The sequence below is a fragment of the Pongo abelii genome, chromosome 4 (assembly GCF_028885655.2).
Source record: "Pongo abelii isolate AG06213 chromosome 4, NHGRI_mPonAbe1-v2.0_pri, whole genome shotgun sequence".
NCBI lineage: Eukaryota > Metazoa > Chordata > Mammalia > Primates > Hominidae > Pongo > Pongo abelii.
In genome coordinates this window covers 142,457,650-142,481,885 of record NC_071989.2, presented here as the reverse complement: position 1 = coordinate 142,481,885, position 24,236 = coordinate 142,457,650, and the positions used below count along the sequence as shown (strand labels likewise).

The window sequence follows — 24,236 nt, the reverse complement described above, 5'->3', positions numbered from 1 at the left end:
CCCAGCCCAGGCAGTTACTCATGCAGCTCCTCATCAGTGCCCAGCCGTCCAGGAGCCCACCGTGGACCGAGGCAAGGCACAACCTCATAGCTCCGCTGTCTTTGGCAGTAGGGAATGGAAAACAGGGATCTGGGGAGGGAGGTGTTTGAGGAGTTCTGAGGCTGTTTCCCTGGGGGCTTTGCAGAAAAGGCAGGAAAATACCAGAGGTGCAGATTTAGAGATGGCAGCTCCCACTAGTAACAGCCAACTGAGTGGCTCGCAGTCTGCAGAGCTCCACCCCTGCTGGAATCCCACCAGTCTTCCCAACCACTTTGTGCTGTGCATACAGACTTTGCAGACGAGGAAAGTGAAGCACAGAGAAGCTAAGAATCTTGCCTGAGGTCTCACAGCAAGCAGTGATGGATCTGGGTTAGAATCTGGCCCTTTGGGGTTCTTGGCCACAGATCTTTACCATTCAGTGACAGGCCTCAACAGGCAGCACTTCTGCTGGCAGCAGCCTGCCAAGAATCTTTCTTGAAACAAATTGGCTAGCAGTGTGGCTCTGACCTCCCCCTGGCCCTAGGTGAGGGCACTCTGTCCTTGAAGGAGGTGATTTTGATTCTGTCATAAATGACCAAAAGAAAAGCAAGAGGTCATCCTTCCCACCGGGTCTGGCTGGTGCTCCCTGGCCCCATGTGTGTGGAGGGGTGGGACAGCCACCGGAGGCTGGGGTGCTCTCGCCACAGCTTGTCCAGCTCCAAGCCCGAGAGTGAGAGCTGAGAGCCCAGGCAAGGCCCAGAAAGGCAGGGGCTCAAGGGCGGAGGGAGAGAGCCTTGGAGATCACCTCCCCAGCCTTGGCCCTGCATTCTTGCCCCAATTTAATCTAGTAGCCTCTGAGGAGCAAAGACAAGACAGGGGTCTCCGAGTCATGTGTTCTGTCCCGCAGCCTGCACCAGCCCTAGGATGACAGTCCTGCCCTGAGGCCACGGTCATGAAGCGCTCACTCCCCTAGCTATGGCCAGTCAAGGCCCCTGGGGCTCTGTCTGGACTGTCTAGCCATTTATCCAAAGGGAAACAAGGCGTGGAAAGGAGCTCCTGGAGGCACCAGGCCCTGGGGTGCTGCTGCCCGAGCCCTCACACCCAGTGTGAGCAGAGGGAGGAGGCTGGGCAGTGCCAACTGCATGGGAGCCTCAGGAGAGCCCTTCATGAGGCGAGTGAGGGAGGGTCACACAAAACTGCCCCAGACAACTCTCAGAAACACACCTGGGTGTAGCATTACGCAAACAGGGCAGAGAGTGAAATACCAAACTCCTGGGGTTGAGGAGTGGGAAGGGATGGGACGGGGGAGCCAGGCACCCAGCTGTGGCTGCAACACACATGTGCGCGGCCAAAGACTCAACGGAGTGTAAGGGGAGGGACAGCGAACGCCAAGTCAGATGTCTGGGCTCAAATCCCTCCTCCAGTACCCACTAGGCGCAAGTCTCTCTATGCCTGGGGGTCTCCACTGTAAAACGTCCAGGTCTCATGGGGTTGCTGTGAGGATTAGATGAATTAATATTTGTGCTTTTTTTTCTTAATATTCCTTTTTTATTTAAGAACAAAATGAAACAAAAGGAAAACAATTAAAAGCAAGTATGTCCCAAGACAAAGGCTTTTCAGGAACGCCAGCATTGTGCCAGGTTGGGGCCGCCAGCCCTTGATTTCCTCTGGACCACTGCCTGATTCCTGTCAGTCCAGATCACTGAGCTCCTGGCTGGCCCGCAATGACCAGAGAGGATGGGAGGCGGCGGGGCAGCGAAAGAAGAAGAAACTGCCCTCAAGGTGCCCCAGTGGGGCTGGCAGCAGCTCTGGTTCCTAAGCGGCTTTCCCATGGGGGAATAAGGTGGGCGGGCGCACCCATACCCTGAGACTCCCTCAGCTGCCTCAGTCCAGCCATTTCCCATGACTCAGAGCCTAGGAAGCCCCCTAGCCCAGCCTGGGACTACACAGAGGAGGGTGCCTGGCCCAGGAGTCCAACAGCAGGCACTGAGCTGCATCAGGACCAACACTAGAAAGAGGAAGTGATCCACCTGTAGACAGGTCTTAACTGTCCTTCCATCACGCACCAAATCGGAATCAATCCTAATGTCATTTACGGATACTTTTCCATGTAACATTTCTTCTGGAAGCCCTGGGCACCTGCCTTTCAAGTAAGAAAGACAGCCCTTTTGGCCCTGGGAGCCCTGAACTTGCCAGGTTTATGGGGAGGAAGGGGGTCATCCCTGACCCAGGCCCAGAGCTATGAGGTGCCCCTGGAGAGGCAGTGAGAGGACTATGGCCTTTCTCTGGGGTCAGAGGAATCCAGCTGGGTCCAGTTTATGAACCTGGCAGTGTGCTGGGGGTACCACCCAGCTTCTTGGCCTGCAGTGCCCCCATATCTACACATTGTATAGCAAATGGGATACAGCAGGGAGGAGCATGGGTTTCAGGGTAAAACAGACCAAAGTTCAAATCGTGACTCTGCCAGGTATTAGCACATTCCTTATCCTCTCTGAGCCTCAGTTTCCCCATCTGCAAAAGGGAGGCCACAATACACAATAGTACCTACTTTCTTGGCTTGTACAATCTTTTTATTTTATTTTATTTTTTTTTGAGACAGAGTCTAGCTCTGTCACCCAGGCTGGAGTGCAGTGGCGCAATCTTGGCTCACTGCGACCTCCACCTCCCAGGTTCATGTGATTCTCCTGCCTCAGCCTCCTGAGTAGCTGGGATTACAGGTGTGTGCCACCGCGCCCAGCTAATTTTTGTATTTTTAGTGGAGACAGGGTGTCACCATGTTGGTCAGGCTGGTCTCGAACTCCTGACCTCGTGATCCACCTGCCTCGGCCTCCCAAAGTACTGGGATTACAGGCGTGAGGCACTGCGCCCTACCGACTTGTACAATCTTGATATGAGTAAAAGCCCCTGGCACAGGCCTGGCGGTTGGGAAGTGCTTGACACATGAACTACCCTAGTTGTTGTTATTCTTTCAACAACTGCTTACTGAGCACCTACTGTGTGCCAGGCCCTAGGATGGGCACTGAGAACCCAGTGGTGAAATGAACAGATGTGGCCTGGGCCGCTCAGATCCTCTCTGGCCCTTTCTGATCCCAACTCCATCCCTAACACCACCCCCTGCAACATGGCCATCAACCCTGTGGCCTTAGCTCTCCCAGGTTCATCTGTCCCCACACCCCCGCCCATGGGGCTGCCCACTGCCTCAAAGGCTGCCAGCGAGCTCTGGGGTGGCTGCTGCAGCCAGGCACGCACTCGGTGGCCAGCCCGCCTGGACCTTGGCTGTACGCAGCCAGCAGAGACCTCACTGCTGCCACTGCCGCAAGGCTCTCCACAGGCTGCCTCTCGGCATCTCAGAGGGCCCACCCACCTCTGCCTGCCTGGCCACCACACCAGCCACAGAGCCATCTGATTTGAATGAAACTTCAAACTTAATGACTTTCATGCTGGTTATTTAAAACACAATGTAATTTTCTAAAACACCCTATTATTTCCTTTGATAGCTACAAAGCTTCCCCCAATCCCATAAGCATGTTTATTTTTAGGGAAAAGAGTGGTTTGCAGTTGGTCATAGAGTCCGTAAGGAGAGGGAACCCACAGACAGCAGGGCAAAGAGTCAACCCTAGCAGCTCAGAGGCCGTGCTGCCCTGCCTCCTGCTTGGCGGGTTTTCCACCGGACACCGGGGTCTCCCGGGCAGGCCCTGCCCTAACTCTCACAAGCATGTTGGCAGTGACTTTCTCGTCCAACATTGGACAGTGGCCAAGTAAACATCAGACTAGCACCCTCCCAGTGCTCCCCCTCCTTGGGGCTGCTGTGTCCTCTTCTGTAAGATGGTTCCACTAGCTTTCCAATAAGGTTCCTACCAGCATTTCAGGCATGACAAGTCTGGGGAAGGGTCCTGAGACCACCACCTCACCCTCAGCAGCCTCCTCCTGGCTCTCCCAGACATTCTGCCCTGGGTACAGCCACAGGGCCTGAAGCTTTGACCAGCTGAGTGAGACCTGTGCCCAGATAAATTGGCTCCAGGCAGTGGCTGCCCACACTGGGAGGGTGAGTGGGTGGGGCCCTGCCAGTCGGGGCTCCCTGGCAAGGGAGGTGGCCTGGTGGTGGGTGGGTGTGCGTGCAGAGGTCAGCTGAGCCCCACCAATGCGGGGCGTCCTCTGGGAGCAGCTATTTTTAAGTCCCAGGCTTTCATGTGGCCAAATGATGTGGAGTTTACAAAGCATCAGTAATGCGTTTCAGATGGCGGCCCAGCAGGCCAGGAGGCTGGGCCCGCTGCCACCAGAGCCAGGTCAGAGTTAGTCAGAATCCCTCGGCCTAGACTCCCATCACCTGTCCCTCCGTCCCCATGACCCCTTCTTGCCTGGTGGGGGGGCTGGCTCTGGAGCAGTGCTTGCAAGGAGCTGCCCAGCAGACCCTGGCTGAGGCCCACCCAGCACACAGGCCTCTGCGTGGCCAGGGATTCCCACCCCATTTAAGAAACTGAGACCTAGAGAGGTTCACAGATTTGCATGAGGTCACACAGCGGGGGGAGGGATGGCTTCCTTCTCATCACAGCTCCCTGCCCTCATGGGAAAACTGGGTTTCCTGGGAGGAGGTGATTTGCCACCACTGGCACCCAAACCAGCTCAGACATGGTGGAGTGGGGGCAGCCCTAACCGTGTAAACCCCCAAAGTCCACACCCACCGTTCCCTGGGGCCACGTCCTGCCCATCCATGCCTGGAGCCTCTGCCGCACATTCATCATTTGGAAGCACATGGTGTGGGGCCCAGACAGCTTTCCTGCCCTTGAAGAGCAAGCTGGTGGTTTTAATGGGGGGCAGGGCGGGGGGGTTGGGAGGAAGCTTATTTGGCAGTGTCTGCTCCTCTGATCTCCAGGGAGTTCTAGCTGTGGCGTCGGGGCTGCGGAGTGATGGCTACGTGTCCCGAGGCTTGCTCCGGCTCTAGGGTAGTCTGCTAGCAGAGCCCAGGCAGGTGACCTCCCAGGAGAGGGCCAGACTCAGGCTCACCTCAGCTATACCCCAGGCCAGAGTCCCTATCCAGCAAGGGACAGAGCCCCTCTACTCCCTGGGGAACTGGCCAAAAGGAGTCCCATGTTCCAGCAGAAAGCAGGGGAAGGGGGAACCCTCTGAGGAGGACAAGCCCACCCAGGCTGTAGACAGCTTGTGTGCAGCAGCAGAAGCAGGCCACACATTTTTAAGGGAGGAAGGCGGTTTCCCAGGTCCAGACCCCAAGCATGACAGGTCTGCGAAACAGGGCAGCAAACTGCCTGAACCAAGAAGCTGAAAATGTCCTGGTTTCTCAGAGATGCCCACCCTCCACCCCTGCCAAAGCCCCTGGGACCTTGGAGTTCTGCTAGAGACAGAGCTGGTCAGAGATGCTCTCCACACCCTGGCTGAGTCACCAATGGGCCTTGGGACCTGAGCGAGCCACTGACCTCTGGGGTAGAGTTCCCCTCAGTAATCAGGGAGCCAGACCCTAGGATCCCGAACCCCGAGAGAGCATGAGGATCACATGGAAGGATAGGAAAATGGAAACTTCTCATCTCTGAGGTACCCCTGCCTCGCACTGCCCAACACCCTTGGGTCTTCTCCACCCAAAGCCTGCCCCTCCGTTGGCTCTGCTCGAGTTCCTCCCATGATCCCCATGCCTCCTGGCATCCACCCTGTCCCAGCAGCTGGATCTCCCCGCCTTTGTCCGCCATGTCCAATTCACACCATCTGAGGGTGGGTACCACCTTGCCCTACCATGATGCCAACATGCTGCATGTGCCCATCAGCCTCTCCCAGGCTCTGGAACCAGCGCTGCCCCAGCACCAAGGTCACAGGCTGGGACCTTCTTCTCCAGCCTCACCGCACATCCCTTATAGACCCTGGGCCTCTGTCTGTCCCTCTGCTGATGGAGCATGCCAGCCTCTGCCTCTCTCCTCCTTTGTTCCAGTGGGGCCCCCACCCTCCCACCTGTGCAGGCCCTTCTCTCAGGAGCCTCCCCTGCTGCCCCCACTGGCCTCTCCCTCCTCTGTGTCCTTTTTCCAACTCCAGCAGAACCTCAGAGCCGATTTAGAGGCTCCCAATGAAAGTCTCTTTGTCTCCCAGGACTGAGCTCTGGAAGGGCAGAGGGAGCCTGCCACATGCTGAGCCAGGCCAAGTATAGAGAAGAGGCTCAGTCGGGGTGTGGACCCAAGATTGCAGCAGAGAATGTGTAGTCTATAGACAGGCTGAGGGCCCAAGGGTAGGGTAGGCCAGAGGGCACTGCCCCGGGGGAGCTGGGAAGGGAAAGTGCAGCCAAGGCCCCAGCCCACCTCAGCTTTTGGAGCACTCACACTCCTGGTAGAGGCCTTCCCTCTACCACTGCTGCCACTCAGGAGGCACCTACTGTGTGCTGGGTGTTTCACATACACTGTCTCTTTCCATTCCACACTGACCCATACAGGTGAGAACCCTCGTCATCCTCAGTTTTAGATAAGGAAACTAAGGCCCAGAGGGCTAAGTAACTCACCCAGGGCCACCCAGCCAAAGAATGGCAGATACAGTGTCAGAGGGTGCATCGTACAGACTCAACGCCTTCCCTCTGACCACTCCTCTAAGGGGCCTTGGATAAGTCCCTTCCCTGATCTGGCCTCCCTGTCCCCACCTGCAGCAGGAGGATCTGTGCACTGTACCATTGGGGGTGGGGGCCCCTGTGACCTGATAAAACACCTGTTTCCTCCACCAGAGCCTTGTTTGTACACAGCAGCAGGAAGCACCAGTCACAAGGTGTGAGGGGTGTGACTGTATGGCTTTGGGACCGCAACAGCCTGCGGAGGCTCAGGGGGGCTGCGGCTTGCCTTGCACCTCCAGGAGGCTCTGGGCCCACCCCTGACCCGCCTGACCTCAGCAGTTGTGCGACTTTAAACAGCACCCCCGGAGCCCTGCTTAAGCTCAGCTAAACCTCCCTCCTTGGAGGGGCTGGGGATGGGGTATGGTCTCCAGAGACCCAGAAAGGGGGCCACCCTCATCTGCCTCAGCCCCACTCACTTGAGTCTCAGAGTAGCTGAGGAGGTGGCAGTGCTGGTATGAATATTCCCGTGTGCTGCCGTGGACACTGGCTTGGTGGAACCTGGTAGAGCTGGGGGAAGGATCCCAGGTCTCAGCAACCAATCCAGGGCTCTTTGCCAGCCCTGGGCCTTGGGAAGGTCTTTTCTACCCTGCTGAGCTAGTACTCACCCTGACTTTCCAGAGGAAGGGCAAGCCACCCTAAATTCCCAGCCATCCCTCCCTGACCCCAGGACAGGGTGGGGCAGGAAGCCTGGCTCTAACCAGGGGTGTGCAGGATCGGCCCCCTTCATGGTGCTCTCCTGGCTTTGAAAGGCATCAAGGCTTTGAGGGAGCCACCCTCAAAGTCCCACCTTGGAAGCAGCGGAGAAGAGGCTGCAGATTTTCCAAATGTTATGATAGCCAATACTACGCAGCCTTCCAAGGAAAGAAAGATAATTCAAAATAGCTCACAGTCGCACTGCCCACCACAAACCTATTCAATGCAGAGCAACAAAGGCAGAACTCCGTATCAGCTGTGCTGAGCCACTGTAAGCATGGGACACTCACAGCTCAGAACCTACAGCGCACTGGGGCACCAGGGAAGCAAAACGCCTCGAGTCTTCCTGCCTCTTGACCCCATAACTCTGTTTGGGTATTATGCTTCAGGAAAATAGTCAAGGTGGAAACGAAAGAGTGATGTGTACAGAACATCATTCACACTGGGAAAGAAGGCAGCCCGGGAGCAAGCCAGAGCCACAGAGGAGGCTGCGAGCAAGGAGGCTGCCCACACCTGTGGCATCGTGGCAAGAATGAGGGGCACGCACAGGGTGGCCACGGCTTCCCAGGCTGATGGCCATGAGGGTTTTTTGCTTTTTTTTTTTTTTTTTTGAGAAGGAGTCTGGCTCTGTTGCCCAGGCTGGAGTGCAGTGGCGCGATCTTGGCTCACTGCAACCTCCACCTCCCGGGTTCAAGCAATTCTCCTGCCTCAGCCTCCTGAGTAGAGTAGCTGGGATTACAGGCGTGTGCCACCATGCCCGGCTAATTTTTGTATTTTTAGTAGAGACCAGGTTTCACCATGTTGGCCAGGCTGGTCTTGAACTCCTAACCTCAAGTGATCCACCCACCTTGACCTCCCAAAGCGCTGGGATTACAGGCATGAGCCACCGCGCCCAGCCAATCTTTTTTTTTTTTTTTGAAACAAAACAGCTTAAGCTTCTAACATCTCATGTAAAGGACTTCTACATGACTGAGGAACGGGAGTCTCTTTCAGGTCAATCTTTGGGGTGGTAGGAGAGAATTCTGAGGAAGGAGTGAGTGGCTGTGGCTCCCTGCCTGGCCCTAGGGATAGCACTTTCCCCTCCTAAGAATCCTGGGTCAGGCAGGGCAGTGAGTAGGGGGCGTGTACACCTGAGTCCCCAGTCCCAGGGTTCAGACCTCCAGACCCCTCTGTGCCCAAGTCCACGTGGGGCCCACAACTGAGCCACCACTGGCCCCAGGGGAGCCAGGCCAGCAAGGGACAAGGGTTCAGTCATGGCTGACTCCCCCTGGCCAGGCCGCACTGGCACCTCCCTGGGCCCCTCCCTGGCACTGCTGCTGGTCCTCACTCCAAATCTGGGAGGAGGGCTCACCACTCCCATTGTGCAGAGGAGGAAACGAACAGCCGGGCTTTCTTAGGGTTAAGCATGGTGAGTGCATTGTAAAGCAGTGCCAACTGTTTGAGCCCGAAGAGTTGCCAGGGCGGGCAAGGCAGCTGGAGCTGAGGGATGAGGAGGGTCCTACTGGGAATGGTCAGAGGAGGCTCCCTGAGGCAGAGACATCTGAATTGAGCCCTGAGTGAGGAATGAGAAGGTGGCAGCTATGTGCAGGGCTGGAGAAGAAACTTCCGATCGGAGGGAATTAGTGCAAGAGTCCTGGGGTTGAAAGAAGTTGCTGGCTGTAAGACCCCCTCGGACAGGGAGGGGACTGCTGTCAGGGAGACAGCAAGAGGCTGGTGCAGGTGATGAGGGGCGGCTGGCGGGGGCCACCCAGGCACTCAGCTGTGATGAGTGGCTTGGACTTTACTCCAAGAGCAATGGGAAGCTAATGCGGGGTTTAATCAGGTGAGAGATGTGATCTGATTCTGTTTTTAAAGGACCCCTTTGGCTTCTGCATGAAGCCTGGACGGTGGGTTAGGATGGGGGTTAGGGGGTGAGGGAGAGGTCCCCTGGAAGCTGTTGCTGCTGTCTGGGTGACAGATGGCGACGACTGGGGCTTCGGGTGCTGACTGCAGAGAAGTGGGGAGGTTTGGGAAGTGTTCAAAGGGAAGCCTGGGGCCTGCCAGTCCCTAATCTGTCTTCATCTGTTGGACGCCCTATGGCCTTCAGACTGCTGCTCAGTGGGCCCTCCCTCACAGCCAGGGCTGAGGCTGGCTCTGCCCGGGACACCTCAGTGACAGCGCTCCTCTCGCCAGCTCTGCTTCAGGTCTCTATCTGTCTCCTCGGCTCAGCCGGGCACTCCCGGGATAGAGCCTGGTTCCAGTCTGGGGGCCCAGTACCTGGTACCAAGCTTGGTGCCAAATTCTCTCCTAATAGGCTTCACTGCAACCAGGGTGGTGCTCAACACCAACAGACGCTTCCCAGCAAGGCCCACAGCTCGCTCTGGGGCGTGTGGAGGCCGGTGGGTGCTCCTGCACCTACTCATCTCTGCAAAGCTCCTCGGACAGGCTGGCCGTGCATCAGCAGCACTTCCTTCCTCTGCTGGAGCCTTGCTCATACCCTCACCTCCTGCTCCCCCAGGCACGCTCTGGACCTGCTGGGAGCCCCAACATGAGTCCACTGCCTCAGTGAGGCTCCTTCTGCTGGACCTGACACCTGACGCCTGACCCCCTGGCTTGGGGCATCCCCAGGCACCTGGACAACTGTGGAGATCAGGGACAGGGACACATGGCCCCAAGTCTGCAACAGCCAAAGGCCTCAGCCTTTTTATTTAAATTGAGATGTAATTCACATATCATAAAATACACCGTTTTAAAGGGTATATAATTCAGTGGCTTTTAGTATATTCGTAACATTGTGCAGCTGCCACCACGATCTAATTCCAGAACCTATTCATCACCCCAGAAAGTATCCCCATACCCATTAGCAGTCGCTCCCTGGGCCCCTCTTCCGTCAGCCCCTGGCAAGCACTAATCCTCTTTCTGTCTCTATGGATGTGTCTATTCTGGATATTTCATCAAAATGGCAAAAGGCTCGGCATCTGTCTAAGCTACAGACTCCAAGTGGAGCTCATAGAAGAAGCCACAGCTCAACGCAGCCTCATATCAATTTTGGATATGACAAGACTGACTACACTGAGTTTGAGCCTGAGTTTGCCTAAGGAATGATGCCTTACTCATCCCAGAATCCCCCCAAAGTACAGCCTAAGATCAGCTCACTATCTCCCCACTTACCACCTCCACCTACTTTCAGGTCTCAGAGCAGAGCAGAGAAAACCAAACCAAAGTCCAGGCAACACAGTGAGACCCATCGCTACAGAAACAAAAAGAAACTTAGCCGGGCATTGTAGTGCATACCTGTAGTCCCAGCTACTCAGGAGGCTGAGGTGGGAGGATCGCTTGAGCCCAGGAGTTTGAGGCTGCAGTGAGCCAAGATCACACCACTGCACTCCAGCCTGGGCAACAGAGTGAGACCTTGTCTCTAAAAAAACACAAACACAAACACAAAACAAAACAAAAAAACCCTGGTTACTGGTCTAGGCCAGTAACTGCCTGCAAGCCTACACCAGGTGCCTGACGGTGTTCATGGAATAAACTTTGACCTAATTTTTTCTTCCTCAAACAAGCTTAAAAGAAGCCAACTACCAAAAAGAAGGAACCTTTTTGGAAGGAAAAAAAAAAATGTGTCCTGTGGCAGTTGGCTGTGGGGTGGTCATTCTGCCTATTGCTCCCGGCAAGGTTCAAGCTGGCCTGTTTTGAGGTCTCTAACACAGTAGCCACATGGGCATCCCACCCACACATGGGCAGAGCAGGTCCCTGGTATAGGCTTTCCCTGCTCTTGAGGGAGGTGCAATGTCTGGCCTCAAGCCTCTCAGCGTAAGTGTTGACCACATGGGGCCCTCAGAGAGGGCCGGGCAAAGGGCAAGGGGGCCTGGATCTAAGGCCTGTGCCAGGGCCCGAGCAGCAAGCTGTCTGTCCTTTAAAGATGGGCTTGGGAAAGTGACCCGCTTTGGAAAAATCTTCCAAAGGCAGTTTTTCCTCAGGGCCCTTGCAAGGGGCTCCTGACCCAAGAAAAGAAGATCATTCCTGGTTCCAGACACATGAACCCTGAATCCAATAATAAATATGCTTCTAAAATGTGGGGGTGGATTCACTTTGCGTGGTAAAACCCAACCACATTTTCAATGCCCACACGTCTTCAGGTAATGCAAGCAAATACTCTGACTTGCTATGTGTTTATAACTGGCAGGTTTGCTTAAAAGAGGTTCTCCTACATTCACATACACCTTCCTCACCTAGTGTCATTCCAACTTACACCTCTGCCTCTGTCCTTTTCTGCAGCCCCACAGAGCAGCTGTGGCCAGGGCACAGAGAGCCAGTGTCACAGCCCGTCCTTCTCCTCCTCCTGTGTGGCCAGAAGCCAGACAGTGGAGACTGTGGCTGCGTGGGGAGGAGGGCAAGGGGATTTGTACCTATAGGAGCAGGTGCGATACATAGAAATGTATCTGCTGTAGCTTGAGAAAGACTGAAAGGTGAAAAATAAATGACCCAGGCCAGTGGTGGTGTGCCTCCCCACTGTCCTGTTAGAACCTACTCTTAAACCATGTGGGCCAAAGGACACCAAATGGTCCCATCACCCATACCCTGACAGCAGAACAAAGCCCTCCCTGCTCCAGATACTCTCCCAGCACTTGCCCACACCACGAGATGACCTCTGAAAGGAGGCCTTTTCCCTGTGCTGCTGTGGAGCCCCGGGAGGCTGGAGTAAAGCCTTGGGCCTAGGCCTTTTGTCTAATCATGGTTCCACAGTGACCCCAGCCCCTATGCAAGTGGCACACCTGTTGGAAGTTTGGCACTGGTGGGTTATGTCAACCTGGTCCCAAATCTAAGGGTTTATTTACATCTTGTAGGGATCCAAAATGCATCTTTGTTAAGCATGGGCTCACACAGGGTGAGTTCTCTGGATACAGTCACTACATCAGCGGGGGAATGCTGGGGGGCACACCCCCCCATCTCACAGACTTGGAAGGAAGTGAACCACCTCATATACCAAGCGACCCCAGGGCAGAAAGTCGGATACAGAGACTACTCGGAAAACACACTCATTTTACAGACGAGGAAATAGGGGCCCAAAAGGCAAGGAGCTCATTTCTAGAGCTGGCCATAGAATAGGTTTTCCAGCCTGGGCTTCTGGAAAGAAGCCTGTATGTCTTCTCATTCCCACCGGCTTGGCATGCAGCAGCTCTCAGAACCACCCTCTTCACTCCTGGTCTGAAACAGCCTAGCAGTTACTCTCCTCCCGCTGGTAACCCCACCATAGCCATGTGAGCCTCCAGCCTGCCAGCCCCACCTGCACTGGGCTTACATTCACACCCAACACTCACTCACCACAGTCCTCCAAACCTTCCACGTATCTTCACCCCAACTTGGACCAACTGAGAAGAGTGTGAAACACGGATAGGAATTTCTTTAAAAGCACAGCTGTACTGCTCCAAAGCACTCAGAATAGGCTCTTCACACTTTAGGTCATCTGTACCAATGGGCATGGTTTGTAAAGATCATGAAATCTTTTCAAAGCACTGGGACTTAAAAATATTTAATTCACGAATTCATTAAACTGGTCCCTTCTCAACATCACTGATTTGTAGCACCTTTGCCAACCCTTCCTGGTATGTCTGAGACCAAGCCGGTTTCCTAAGAACCCACTTTCCACACATGGTGTTCAGGGTCCTTCTTTGGCAAGGGTACACTCACGCCCGTAAGGACACAGCCGACCGAACACAGCACGTTTCTCGTGCACAACCAGGGGACCTGAACAGATCAGCTTTCCTGCCCATTCCTCCAAGCGCCAAGGAGACTCAGGGTTTCCTGGGCTAGTTAGAAAGTTAATTGCAAAGCTCTGAGCTCAGATCAGAGCAGCGAGGAGCAAGAGTGGTCTCGGCTCAAAAGTTCTCTAAGAAGACCCCACCCTGGCATCACCCAGCACCAGGACAGAGCCTGCACCTGCTTATGAGCAAGCTGGGAAGACAAAAGCCAAGAGCCAGAGGGCAGGGGGGTGCCCCTGGAAGGCCCCTCCTTCCTTCAGCAAAGTTCTCCTTTTGGTTCAGATCCCACTGGGTGTGTATGGGAAAAAAGACCAGCACAGGAGTCTCGTCTATTTTGTTCCAGGCAGAAGTCTCTTGCCGGTGCCTCACCTACGTGGTCAAGGAGGCTGCAAGCACAGGGCGGCACTGGCTGCGGGGTCCACTTACCAGCGGGGGCTGCGGCTGGGGGTGCTGCCCTGCTCCCGAGGCGGGTGGGTAGTGCATGAGCAGATTGAAGGCGGAGTAGACGGTCTCTTTGTACATGCCGCTGGTGCACTCCGGGGCCTTCAGGCCTGGAAAAACCACAGCTGGGTCAGACACACCAGCCCTGGCAGCGGCTGGGACAGAAGGCTGTCTGCTTTTGAGAGAAAAAGAATTGCCAAGGGGTCCCCTGCAAGTTCCTGACTTGGGAAAGAACGGGCTGGGAGTATCCGCAGTGCCAAGTTTTAGGGGAAGGACCTGGAGTGCAGGCCTCCCCGAGGTGGCCCCTACTTGACTTCCCACCCCCCGCCCTCCAACCAAGAAACCTTGGCCAATTCTGTCTCCTGAAGACGGCGGATTAGTCAGTCACCTGGGGAGGAGGGGAGGCGGGGATGGTGGGGGTCTGTTTACTCCTATAAAGGTCAGGGCACCGGAAGTGACTCGACCCGGCGGCGCCCGGGAAGCCCGTCCCCCACTCCCCACCCCTGGGTTCTGCCGCCTCCTGAGCTGCGGTGGGGGAGGCACCCGGCTCCCCGCGGTCCTCGGCGTCCCCGTCCCACCGAGGCCAGGGCCTGAGCGCGAGGAAGGGAAGCCGGGCCGGGCAGAAACTCACCGTCCTCCAGGGGCTCTGGAAGTTTGTCCGGGAAGAGTCTCTGCGCAGCGTGTTCCCGCCCGAGAGCCTGGAGGGAGAACCGGAGGGGAGTGAGGGGCGGTGGGACCGCGGGGGTCGGGACCGACGCCGGGGCAAGGACGCTCCGCGCGCTGGAGACCCCGAGGGCCGCGCGCAGCTGGGGCGGCGGGGCGCGGCGACCGAGGGGGAGGAGCTGGCGCCGGCGGGAGCTCACCTCGGCCCGGACCTCGGCCTCGCTGCGGGCCCCGGCGCCTGCCCCTGGGACCCCCGGGATCCCTGCGCCGCCGGCCGCGCCCTCGGACTCGTTCACGAGCGACGACTTGAGCTCGGCCAGGTCGCGCTCGGGACCGGCGGCAATGTCGCGGTTCTTGTCGTCCTGCTCCTCGCCCTCATCCTGGAAGGCCAGCAGCTCGTCCGGCGCGCCGAGGTCGTCGCCGCCGCCGCCCGCGCCGCCCCCGCCGGAGTCCAGCTGCGGCATGGTGCGCTCCGCCCGCCGGGGCGCGGGGCGCTGGGCGCCGGGAGTGCGGGGCGCGGAGCCGGCCCGGGGGGCGGCGAGCCCGGAGTCCGAACCTCCGAGCCCGAATCGCGGCGGGCGGAGCGCGGGCTGACCCCACCTGGGCGGGCTGCAGGCGCGGGCTAGGGCGCGAGGCAGAGCGGCTCCGCGAGCTGGCGGGTCCGAACATCAAAGGCGCCGCCGGCCGAGTGCCGGGGGCGGGGCAGGCACTGGGGGCGGGCCCGGCCGGGGGCGGGACACATGTCCGCCCCGCCCCTCCTCTCCCGGGAGAGGCCGGACGCGCCCACTCGGCATAGCCTTAAAGGGCTCGCTCTTCCGGAGCGCACCCTGAGCGAGACGTCGGACAAGCCTGAGAATGATCACCCTTCTCCCGAAACGCAGAGACTCTAAAGGGAACTCCTGACCCCGCTTACTCACCTACAACCAGATATTCCCCCTGCTTCCTGCGCCCAGGTTTCTTCTCCGGCTGTGGAGGGCGGGGGTCCCCTAGGCCCTTGGGACTTGGGCGTGGCTTACCATCGCAGCCATGGTGTGAACTGTATCGTGCCCAGGCTCCAGTGCGCCCTGTGCTTTGAACTGGGGGCTTCCTAGAGCTTGAGGCTGCTTGAGGCTGTGCTCGTACCCCAGGGAACCGGCAGCGTTGGAACTCCGCGGCGCTGTCGCGGCTCTAGCCCCATCCTCCATCCCTGTGCCAATCAGGGACTTCCTTCTAGGCCGCCTGCCTACGGCGCGAACATAAGCGTATCCCCCTTCGCACGTTTGTTGAGCTCCTGTTGCGTGCAGAGCTTATACATCACACATCTGTGAGGGGCCCCTCAGCCAGGCGACGGCTCCGAGCCGCGAACACAGCCAAGAGCACCGGACCTCAGCCGATCCTCCAAGTCCCAGCCCCTATGACTCTCCCAACTCAGTTCCGTGACTAGAACCTGCAGCCCGGAGACTCGGAACTTTGGTCAGCCACGTGGGCGCAGGATTCCGACATGGGTCCCTCGTCCACAGCAACTCAACCCTAGAAGTCGCATTTAGGGAGCCCATGACTCTGAAGTTGACCCTGGCCTGACGAACCCTCTAACCCTCGCTCGATCCAGGCTGAAACATCTAGATTTGCGAAGCGCGGGAAAGTGCCTGGATTCCAGCGCATCTGTATGGCACCCGGGTCTGCGTCCACGCGGGCCTCCACGGCACGCTTGGCCTGGCTCAGCCCCTGCATCTAAAAAAGACGCTAGTCCTTTGGATCGCGATGCAGTCAACAACAGCCCCCCCAGCAGGTTTCTGTGCTGGATTCACTGTAGACGCTCACGCCTCTTCTGAGAGCAGCTGGGATAGAGGGTATTTGGGGGAGGGCCGGGTATTGGACGCCTCTCCCGCTGAGGGCCCCACAGGACCCCTGGGAGCGGTGCAAAGCCGGGCCGGAAGACAGCCGTGCCTCCCTCCGGGTCCAGGCCCGGCGTGGCTGGCTGCGGATCAAAGAGCTAGGGCATGCTTCCCTGTGTTCAGATCCTATCTGTGCCCGCCCAGCGGGGTGCCTCGGACACCAGCCCCCACAGCCCCCTCCCCCGCCACCTCCGGGCTAGGGTGCCCACTTTTCCTCCTTTCCCCAGGCTGTGGCTGGGGGTGGCATGGGCACAAGTGCTCAGCTTGGTGATGGAGATGAGGGGTACCCTGCCCATTAGGTCTCCCCAGCCTCCTCCCAGGGTGGGCTTGCCGCTCAGTCTCGCCTCATCTGCTCCGGATTGGCGGGGAAGGGGGGGCCCGGCCCTACCCGGAGGGGAGAGGCACAGGGGCAGGAGTTCAGAGCCTCCGCCACCTCAGCTTCTGAGGTTACAGGTAGGGTCTGGCTTGGGGTGAGCCTCCTCTGGGGCAGCTGAAAGGGAATCCGGATCTGCCCAACCCAATGGCTTTAGGGGTCCTCATGTGTTTGTAGGGAACCCTGGTTCAGCAGGAACCTCCTCCAGAATAGCTGTCCCCAGACCCATGAGTTCCCCCGACGCAGATCAGTGGAGGCTGAAGTGTTCTCCAGCCCTTGGAGAAAGGAGAAAAGTCAGAACAACAGTGAGGTTCTTTTTGTTTTGTTTTGTTTTCTCAATAAGGTTAAAACTTTCCAGCTTCGTATTAGCCTTTAATCAAGGATTATGCCCTTACTGCTTTATTGGTGTGAAAACATCCTTTCTTTACTAAAATGGTGGTGGGACAAGTGTTTTTTTTCATGTCTTTATTTGGTGAAGGAACATAAGGAACATTTTTTTTCCCCATCTGTTAACTCCCCCACCCTCAAGTTTCTTTGGACATTTTATAGTCTGGGAACAACTGTCCTACGGGGTCATAGCTCCAACTCCCCACCCTGCTGGCTGGAACCAGAGGAGAGGGTGGGTGAGTAGGGAGAGTGGGACTGTGAGGAGGAGTGAGGGAGAGAAGGGCTGAGTCACAGGCATCCACAGCCACACTGAAATCAGTCTGAAGGCTTGCTAAGGGATCATCTACTGTGTACCTAGCCCCGGCTCAGGCTGTGGAGAGGGAAGGGCTAGAGGTGTCTGCCTTCCAGGAGCCATTGGCTGCTTTGAGAAGCTGAAGAGTTATTAGAGCCGATTTAGGTGCTAGAGTAGTCTATACAGATAATGGACAGAAAGAGCTCAGATATAGTGAGATCAATGTGGACTAGAGTAGTCAGGGTGGCTTCCTGAAGGAGGTAGATTTCATGTGGGCCTGGATGGCTTAGGAGGGTTTGGAAAGCTGGAAAGGAACAAGAGCTCTGATTAGTTCCCTAGAAGTTGGTGCATCCCCACAGGAGCCCCTGGTCTAGTCAGCACTGATTCCTTCACCATCGTCTACACAATGACCAACCTCATATACTGAGTGATTACTATGTGCCAGGCATCCTGTCAAGAGCTTCACACACATTATCTCATTTAATCATCACACCAACCCTGTGACATAGGGACTCGCATCCCCATTTGACTAATGAGGAAACTGAAGCTCAGAGAGATGAAGTCACCTAAGTTCTCACAGCTTGAAAATGAAGGTGTCAGAATTTGAAACCCAGGCAGTCTGATTCCTGAGCCCACATCCTAACTATCACACTCTAGTGTTCCATTATAAAATTCCAGAGGAAGTCCTTATTTGCTTTGTGGTCTTGGCAGACAAATGCTGACAAATGAGCTGTCACTAATCTGGAACCCTGACTTTCTGGGTGGCTCATGTTGCATGAAGGGGGCCATCAACAGGATTAGGGAATCATCTTGGTGGTCTGTATAGGGAGCCCAAGACCTTTGCTGGCAGAGAGGGCCTAGAATCTCTCCCTTGAGCCAGACGGATCTCAGTGTGTACCATCTCTCTCCTGAGCCCACCCGAGGCCACCTGTTCTGGGAATTGGCTCAGATCACATACAGAGATGATAGACACTGGGATTCTTTCACAGGGTAGTGAGTGCAATCTGCTGTGGTTGCCCCCCTGGAGGTGACCAGGGAGTTTCAGGACCAGGACCAGCTGCAAGGAGGCCTCAGAGTCTTCTGGATTCATCCAGACGAGGCCAGGGCTGGTGATTTAATAAGGCTTCATCTTCATGCAAATGAACTTGCAGTACTCAGATGCTGGAAACAGGACTAAGTCAGGACTCCCAAGGCTTGAGGGTTGTTGGAGCAAGAGAGCTCCAGCTTTAGCTTTGGGCAGTGTTAAGTTTCCATCTCTGCCCTGCCATTTACTAGCTGTGGGACCCCAGGCAGATTGCTGACCCTCTCTGAGCCTCTGCCTCCCCATAGGTTAAATGGGTGTCATACGCGGGCCTGCCCTGCTCTGTTGGAGTGCAGTCGAGAGGAATCACTGTACCCTAGTGAAGAGCTTAGAACAGCAGCCTGGTGCATTCCAAGTGTCTAATGGGTGCTCTTTAACGAGATATTTTTCGGAAGTTGTTAGGCTAATTGGCTCTTCATGTAACGTCATGTAAATCATCTGAATGTTCTCATGGCCTGAGCCCACTTAATCATGGCTAAAGCTGAAAATATACATTTCCTTTCCTTTTCTTTCAAGCTCCTTTAACATGAAAGGCCCGCGTGAACTCTGACCTTTTCTAACAGGGAGCCCCTTGAAATGTGGCATTTCCAGAAAACATCTCAAAGGAGCCCCAGATGGATTTAGTAAATTACAGCAAGGAGAGGTTGTGAGCGGCATCTCTTCCTGCTCACCAGCCGGCCTGGCATCCTGTTGGGGCTTGCCCAAAGCAGCCTGGAGGCTGGGCTGCTGGCTCTGGGCAGGAGCACTTCCCATGGAGCATCCTCTCAGGGCAAAACCCGGTCACAGGTCCTAGAGGTAGACTGTGGTTTGTTACTAGAAACACAGTTTGCTTTCTGGAAACTCTGTGTAGTTTCACTGTTTGTTGAGGCGTGTGTGTCCATGTGTGTGCATGTAGGTGGTTGTGACCTACAGAAAGGCAAGCACACACAATTGCTGGGATGCTGCTACTCTGCATCAGGTACCAGGCAGGTGCCCTTAAAATGAAGCAAGGGGGCTTTGGGGTCAGTTATTTCTTCATAAGGAAGGAAGGATTCTTCTGTGGGTTCTCCCCATCCTGCTCCATCCCTTAGACTTCATACGATAACCAAGAATTGTTATTAAAATAAAGACTTAATAACAAAATTGGCAGTTCATATTTCCTGATGAAATCCTAAGGAAATTTGGCCAAATTGGCTTGAGAGGTGATGGGCAAATTATGAGAAGAGCTGCCCCAGAGCTTCACAGGGCTTGTTAGGACTATTTCCCATGGGTTATTTTTCCCACATTGTGCCAGCCATTGTTCCTGATGAATGGGATTGGGGTTCCCTCACCAGAAGGAAACATTAGGCTTGAATTTCCCCAGGAAGGGGTCTAGAGTCAGAGACACCAAGGTGGCGACAGCAAAGGCAAACGTGGAGTGGCCACTGTGTGCCAGGCCCTAGGCTGCCAGGTGTACCAGTTGTCCAAGGGGTTGGGAGTGCCAGCCTATGTCCTAATCCCTGACCCAACACTGGCTTGCCGAGTGAAGTCAAGTCAGTCCTCTGCCTTCTTTGGGCCGAAATTCACCTGGAAGCTGCAGGTGCCACTAAGTTCTTTTTTTTTTTTTTTGAGATGGAGCCTCGCTCTTATTGCCTAGGCTGGAGGGCAGTGTCACGATCTCAGCTCACTGCAACCTCTGCCTCCCAGGTTCAAGCAATTCTCCTGCCTCAGCCTACCCAGTAGCTGGGATTACAGGCGCCCGCCACCACGCTCAGCTAATTTTTGTATTTTTGGTAGAGATGGGATTTCACCATGTTGGCCATGCTGGTCTCGAACTCCTGACCTCAGCTGATTCAACCGGCCTCAGCCTCCCAAAGTGCTGGGATTACAGGTGTGAGCCACCACGCCCGGCCAGGTGCCTCTAGGTTCTAAGGATGCCATGAAGAGCTTATGGCCTTGAGACCAGAGGTGAGAGACAAGAGGCGTCACAAATGCAGCAGAGGGTGGAGGACACCAAGGTGTGGTATTCACATGGGAGTCACCTGCAGCTTCACAGAGGAATGCGCCCGCACTAAATGCTATGCGGCCTGGGGAGACAGCCTCAGACACATTGAGAGAGGAGTGTCTTATTGAGAAAGAACTATTCAATATCGCTTTTTGAGACAGGGCTATACAGGGCTTTGTTGCTTATCCCTAGGGCCTGGCACAGAACTGGCAACCTGCAGTGCTCAGAAGTTTTTGGATGGATGGCTGAATGGAAGGATGGATCATCCATAGCAGTGATCACTTAGAATCCAGGGAGTAGTTAGCAGGCCTATACCTGCCGTCAGGCAACTCACCATCTTGTGGAAGACATCAGGTGCAAAAGAGGCTCTGGGAGCCAGGGGTTCAGAAACCCTCCTGGCTGTTTTATGAATGTCATGGCACACAACATGGCAGTTAGGGAGGGCTTCCTGGAGGAAGAAGGTCCTAGGTCAGCTTAGGAGAGAAGAGGGATTAAAGAGGATGTGGCCTTTTCCAGGTGGGGCAGTAAGCCACACTCTGGGTGATGGTGGACTTTGACCCCATAGGGTCCCTGGGACCTAGGTGAACTAGGTCCTGGGGGAGAGTTTGGCCGTCCATTGAGCCTTGCCTAGAATGGCACCTTTTCATGTCTCAGTTCCTGCAGTCCTCCAACCCCTGCCACCTGGGACAATTCCTCCAAGTATTCCCTCCCCAGGACACTGGCTCTCCCTGTCTGCTCTCTCTCCTAGAATAGACTGCCTCCCAGTATATGACCCACTGCCTTGCATGTGGCTTCAAGACTTTCCTGGCTCAGTGCCCCAGGGAAAGCTCACCCTCTTAGTCCATATTCACCCCTCTCCAGCCCGGAGGACCTGTACCAGATCCTGTAGTCACTGCTCACCACAGCTCTAACCAGGCCTCCCGCCTGCCCAAATGGATTCTCCCTTCTTGGGATCATGGCAGCTTCATCTGTGGTCTTGCTGAATACGAACATGGGCCAAGCATACTGTGGCACTTAATAAATGCTTTCTGCCCAGGGGATGGGGCTGTTGCATAATGGTCCAGTGTGTTTCCTCAGGCTCCCAGGGTGGGGGTTGGGAGTGGGGACGGACCGGTTTCCAGTTCGTTTGTTAGCTGGGCATTCTGCAGTCTGAGGCGTCTTTTTCTTTTTGAGGCACATTCCTGGTCTCTCCCTAATCCAGGAAGCCTCCCCACCTCTCCAGGTCTGCAGAGCTCCTTTCTCCTTTCAGGAGTCCCATTGCCTTTAGAATTGAAGCCACCATCATATCCTGAGCTGTTGGCCTCTGTTTCCTGTGAGTGAGTCTCCTGTCCCTCTGCTGCTGTGTCTTTGTTTTCTGTTGGTCAAGAGCTGAGCTTGAAACTCACAGCCTGGCTGTGAAATCAGCTTCTCCACTTACTCAGTGTGAGCGGGACCTTGGGCAAGCCACCTCCTTCCTGGAGCCTTCTTTTTCTCATCTGTTAAGTGGGGGTAAGAGTAATACTTGTCTCAAAGAGCTGGGAAGATGGGATGAGTTTCTGCTTGTAGAGTACTTAGCCCAATGTGTAGAGCAGAGTAGATACTTGCTGAGTGGTGACTGTTGTCACTTATAATTATTGTTCCCAGGCAGCAGGACTGAGCTCAGGACCAGGTCTGTCATGGTGCTTAGCATCTGTTGCCTGAGCAAGCAGCTGCCTTTGCAATCCTGCAATCTTGCAGGGGTCACGGGTGGAGAGTGGGGACTAGGGTGGGGAGGGCACCAGGAATCCTGCTTTCTGAGGCCAGGCTGAGGCTGCCAGGATGTTCAGCCTGAGTGGTGACTCCTCTTGCCAAGAGATGGCCATCTCCAGATGTCTGCAGGTTGGAGGAGCCAGCTGGCCAGGTAGGGGCCTGGGGGCAGAAACAGGACTAATGGGAGGAAATTACACAGAGAGATTTCATCTCGGCTTGAGGAAGCACGTCTAGCAGTCAGAGCTGGCCAGCCATGGCCCGCCCGGGCTGCAGCAGAGGCAGTGAGCTCCCTGTCACCAGAGGTGTATGAGCAGAGGCTGGGGGCTCTCTAGGGAGGGAAGCCATGGAGGGGCTGTCTGCCCTCCTGGCCCCTCTGAGGCTGTGAGCAGTCCCTTTTACTTCCTCTGTGGCACTGCCCGTCGCTTGGCCCGGTTGAGCCTACTGCAGGCATCTGACCAGCTGCAGGCTCTGAGGTGAGTGTGAGGGCAAAGGTTTGGACACCTCTGGCTCCAAAGTGGGGCTGGAGGCTGGAGCAGGGGTGGTCTCTGTAAGAGTCTGATCTCGAGGGGGCCTCATACCAACAACATCACCTTCTTTTTGGAGAGGCAGCCTAGTGGAGTGGCTGGTAACCTTAGGCCTTCTGGGGCCAGGGAGGACAGAGACCAGAGGGAGGGATTATTCTTAAGCCAGCCACCCCTCACAGGCTTCAACTTTTTCTAAAACCAGGAACTGGAAGGAGAAAGATGGGAAGAAACAGGAGAGAAGAGAGCCTGGGTTTCCATTTTGCTCCCGCCACTTGGTAGCTCTGTGGCTTTGGCAGGTCACTTACCCTTTTTGGGTTCGTAAGTCACTTACCCTCTTTGTCACTTACCCTCTTTGGTATCATCTGTAAGATGGGATGACGGGCCGGGCGCGGTGGCTCACGCCTGTAATCCCAGCACTTTGGGAGGCCGAGGTGGGTGGATCACGAGGTCAGGAGTTTGAGACCAGCCTGGCCAACATGGTGAAACTCCATCTCTACTAAAAATACAAAAATTTAGCTGGGCATGGAGGCGCCCGCCTGTAATCCCAGATACTCAGGAGGCTGAGGCAGGAGAATCGCTTGAACTCAGGAGGCGGAGGTTGCAGTGAGCCAAGATCGCACCACTGCACTCCAGCCTGGGTGACAGGATGAGACTCCATTTCAAAAAAAAAAAAAAAGATAGGATGACAACACTGCCTGTCTCACTGGATTCTTGTAAAGATTAAACTGGTTACTGTTTTTAACTAGTTGGAAGAGTTTGTGGTCCTGTGTTTGTTAAATGTATACAAATTAAATGCCCAGCTCACTCATGCCTAGTATTATGCAAGGGGCTTCACATCAATTACCTTGTTTGGTCTTCACCACGGCCACATGAGCTTGGAATGACTATTATTAGGGAAAGTGGACCCAAGAAGGTCAAGTTCCTTGCCTGAGGTCACACAGCTAGTAAAAGGCAGAGCAAAGGTTGAAACTCAGGATGGTCTGTCTCCAGGACCGGGGCTCTCCACCACTCGGGCCTGCCTATTCCAGGGCTGGCAGCCTCTCTACGGAGGTGAAGCGTCTATTGGATCACTTTTGACCAACAACACATCAGCCGGCAGAGGGAGGAGGGGTGGGCCAAGAAGGGCCCCTTCCCCCTCAGGCCGGAGAGATTCCTCTGACTAATTTGCTGCGTGACTTCGATGGCAAACTGCAGCCCTGTTCCCTCCAGCTGAGTAAGCTCCATCGTGGGGTCCTAGAAAGAGGGTTTCTGGTGTGGGCAGCTCCCAAAGTCAGATAAGGGGTTGGCTGTGTTTGCCTGGGCAGGGGCACTGCCAAAGGAGCAGGGCCACCCCAGATGGCCTCCAGGAGCAAGGCACAGGAGCTGGGAGACCCGGGGCCCGAGCAGCTTCCCTGGGTGTGGGTGGTGGCTGCAGCCTAGGGTGTTTTGCTCACTCTCATTTTCAGTTTTGTCCCAACAGGACTCCTCCGTCTTGCTCATGACTGGGTCCCCTGGGCAGAGCCAGGGCCTGGCAGAGAGCAGATGTCCAGTAAATACCTCTTGGCCCTAAGAATGACTGGGAACACTCATGCAGCGAGAACACCTTCCTATGTGTTATCTCATCTCATCCTCACAGCAGCCCAGAGAGGTAGGTCTTTTAACCCCATTTTACTGACGTGGAAACTGCAGCTGAGAGAGCGGAAGTGACTCGCCCAGGTCATACAACTCAAACTTTTGGGCTCCAAAGTTTTGGGGCTCCAAACTGACTCTAGTTCTGCAGCCTACAGAGAGCTTGCCCTGTTCCTTTTGTGAGGATAGTGGGGGGACAGCAGGAACCCCAAATTATTGGAGGCCTCCCCTGGCCTCCTTTAACACAGAGGAGCT

General features: G+C 55.6%; 1 protein-coding gene across 11 annotated transcripts in view; it reads right to left on the bottom strand.

Annotated features, from left to right (window-relative positions):
• The window catches only part of TCF7 (transcription factor 7), a 42,093-nt gene extending 27,478 nt beyond the window's left edge, over positions 1 to 14,615 (bottom strand). For all 11 annotated transcript variants that reach the window (XM_054556555.2, XM_024247038.3, XM_024247037.3 and 8 more), the window contains exons 1-3: positions 14,352 to 14,615; positions 14,120 to 14,186; positions 13,474 to 13,598 (exon numbers count right to left, since the gene is read on the bottom strand). In XM_054556555.2, the coding sequence (XP_054412530.2) occupies positions 13,474 to 13,598; positions 14,120 to 14,186; positions 14,352 to 14,615 (456 nt within the window). The remainder of the gene's footprint in view (positions 1 to 13,473; positions 13,599 to 14,119; positions 14,187 to 14,351) is intronic.
• Between the last annotated feature and the right edge of the window lie 9,621 nt (positions 14,616 to 24,236).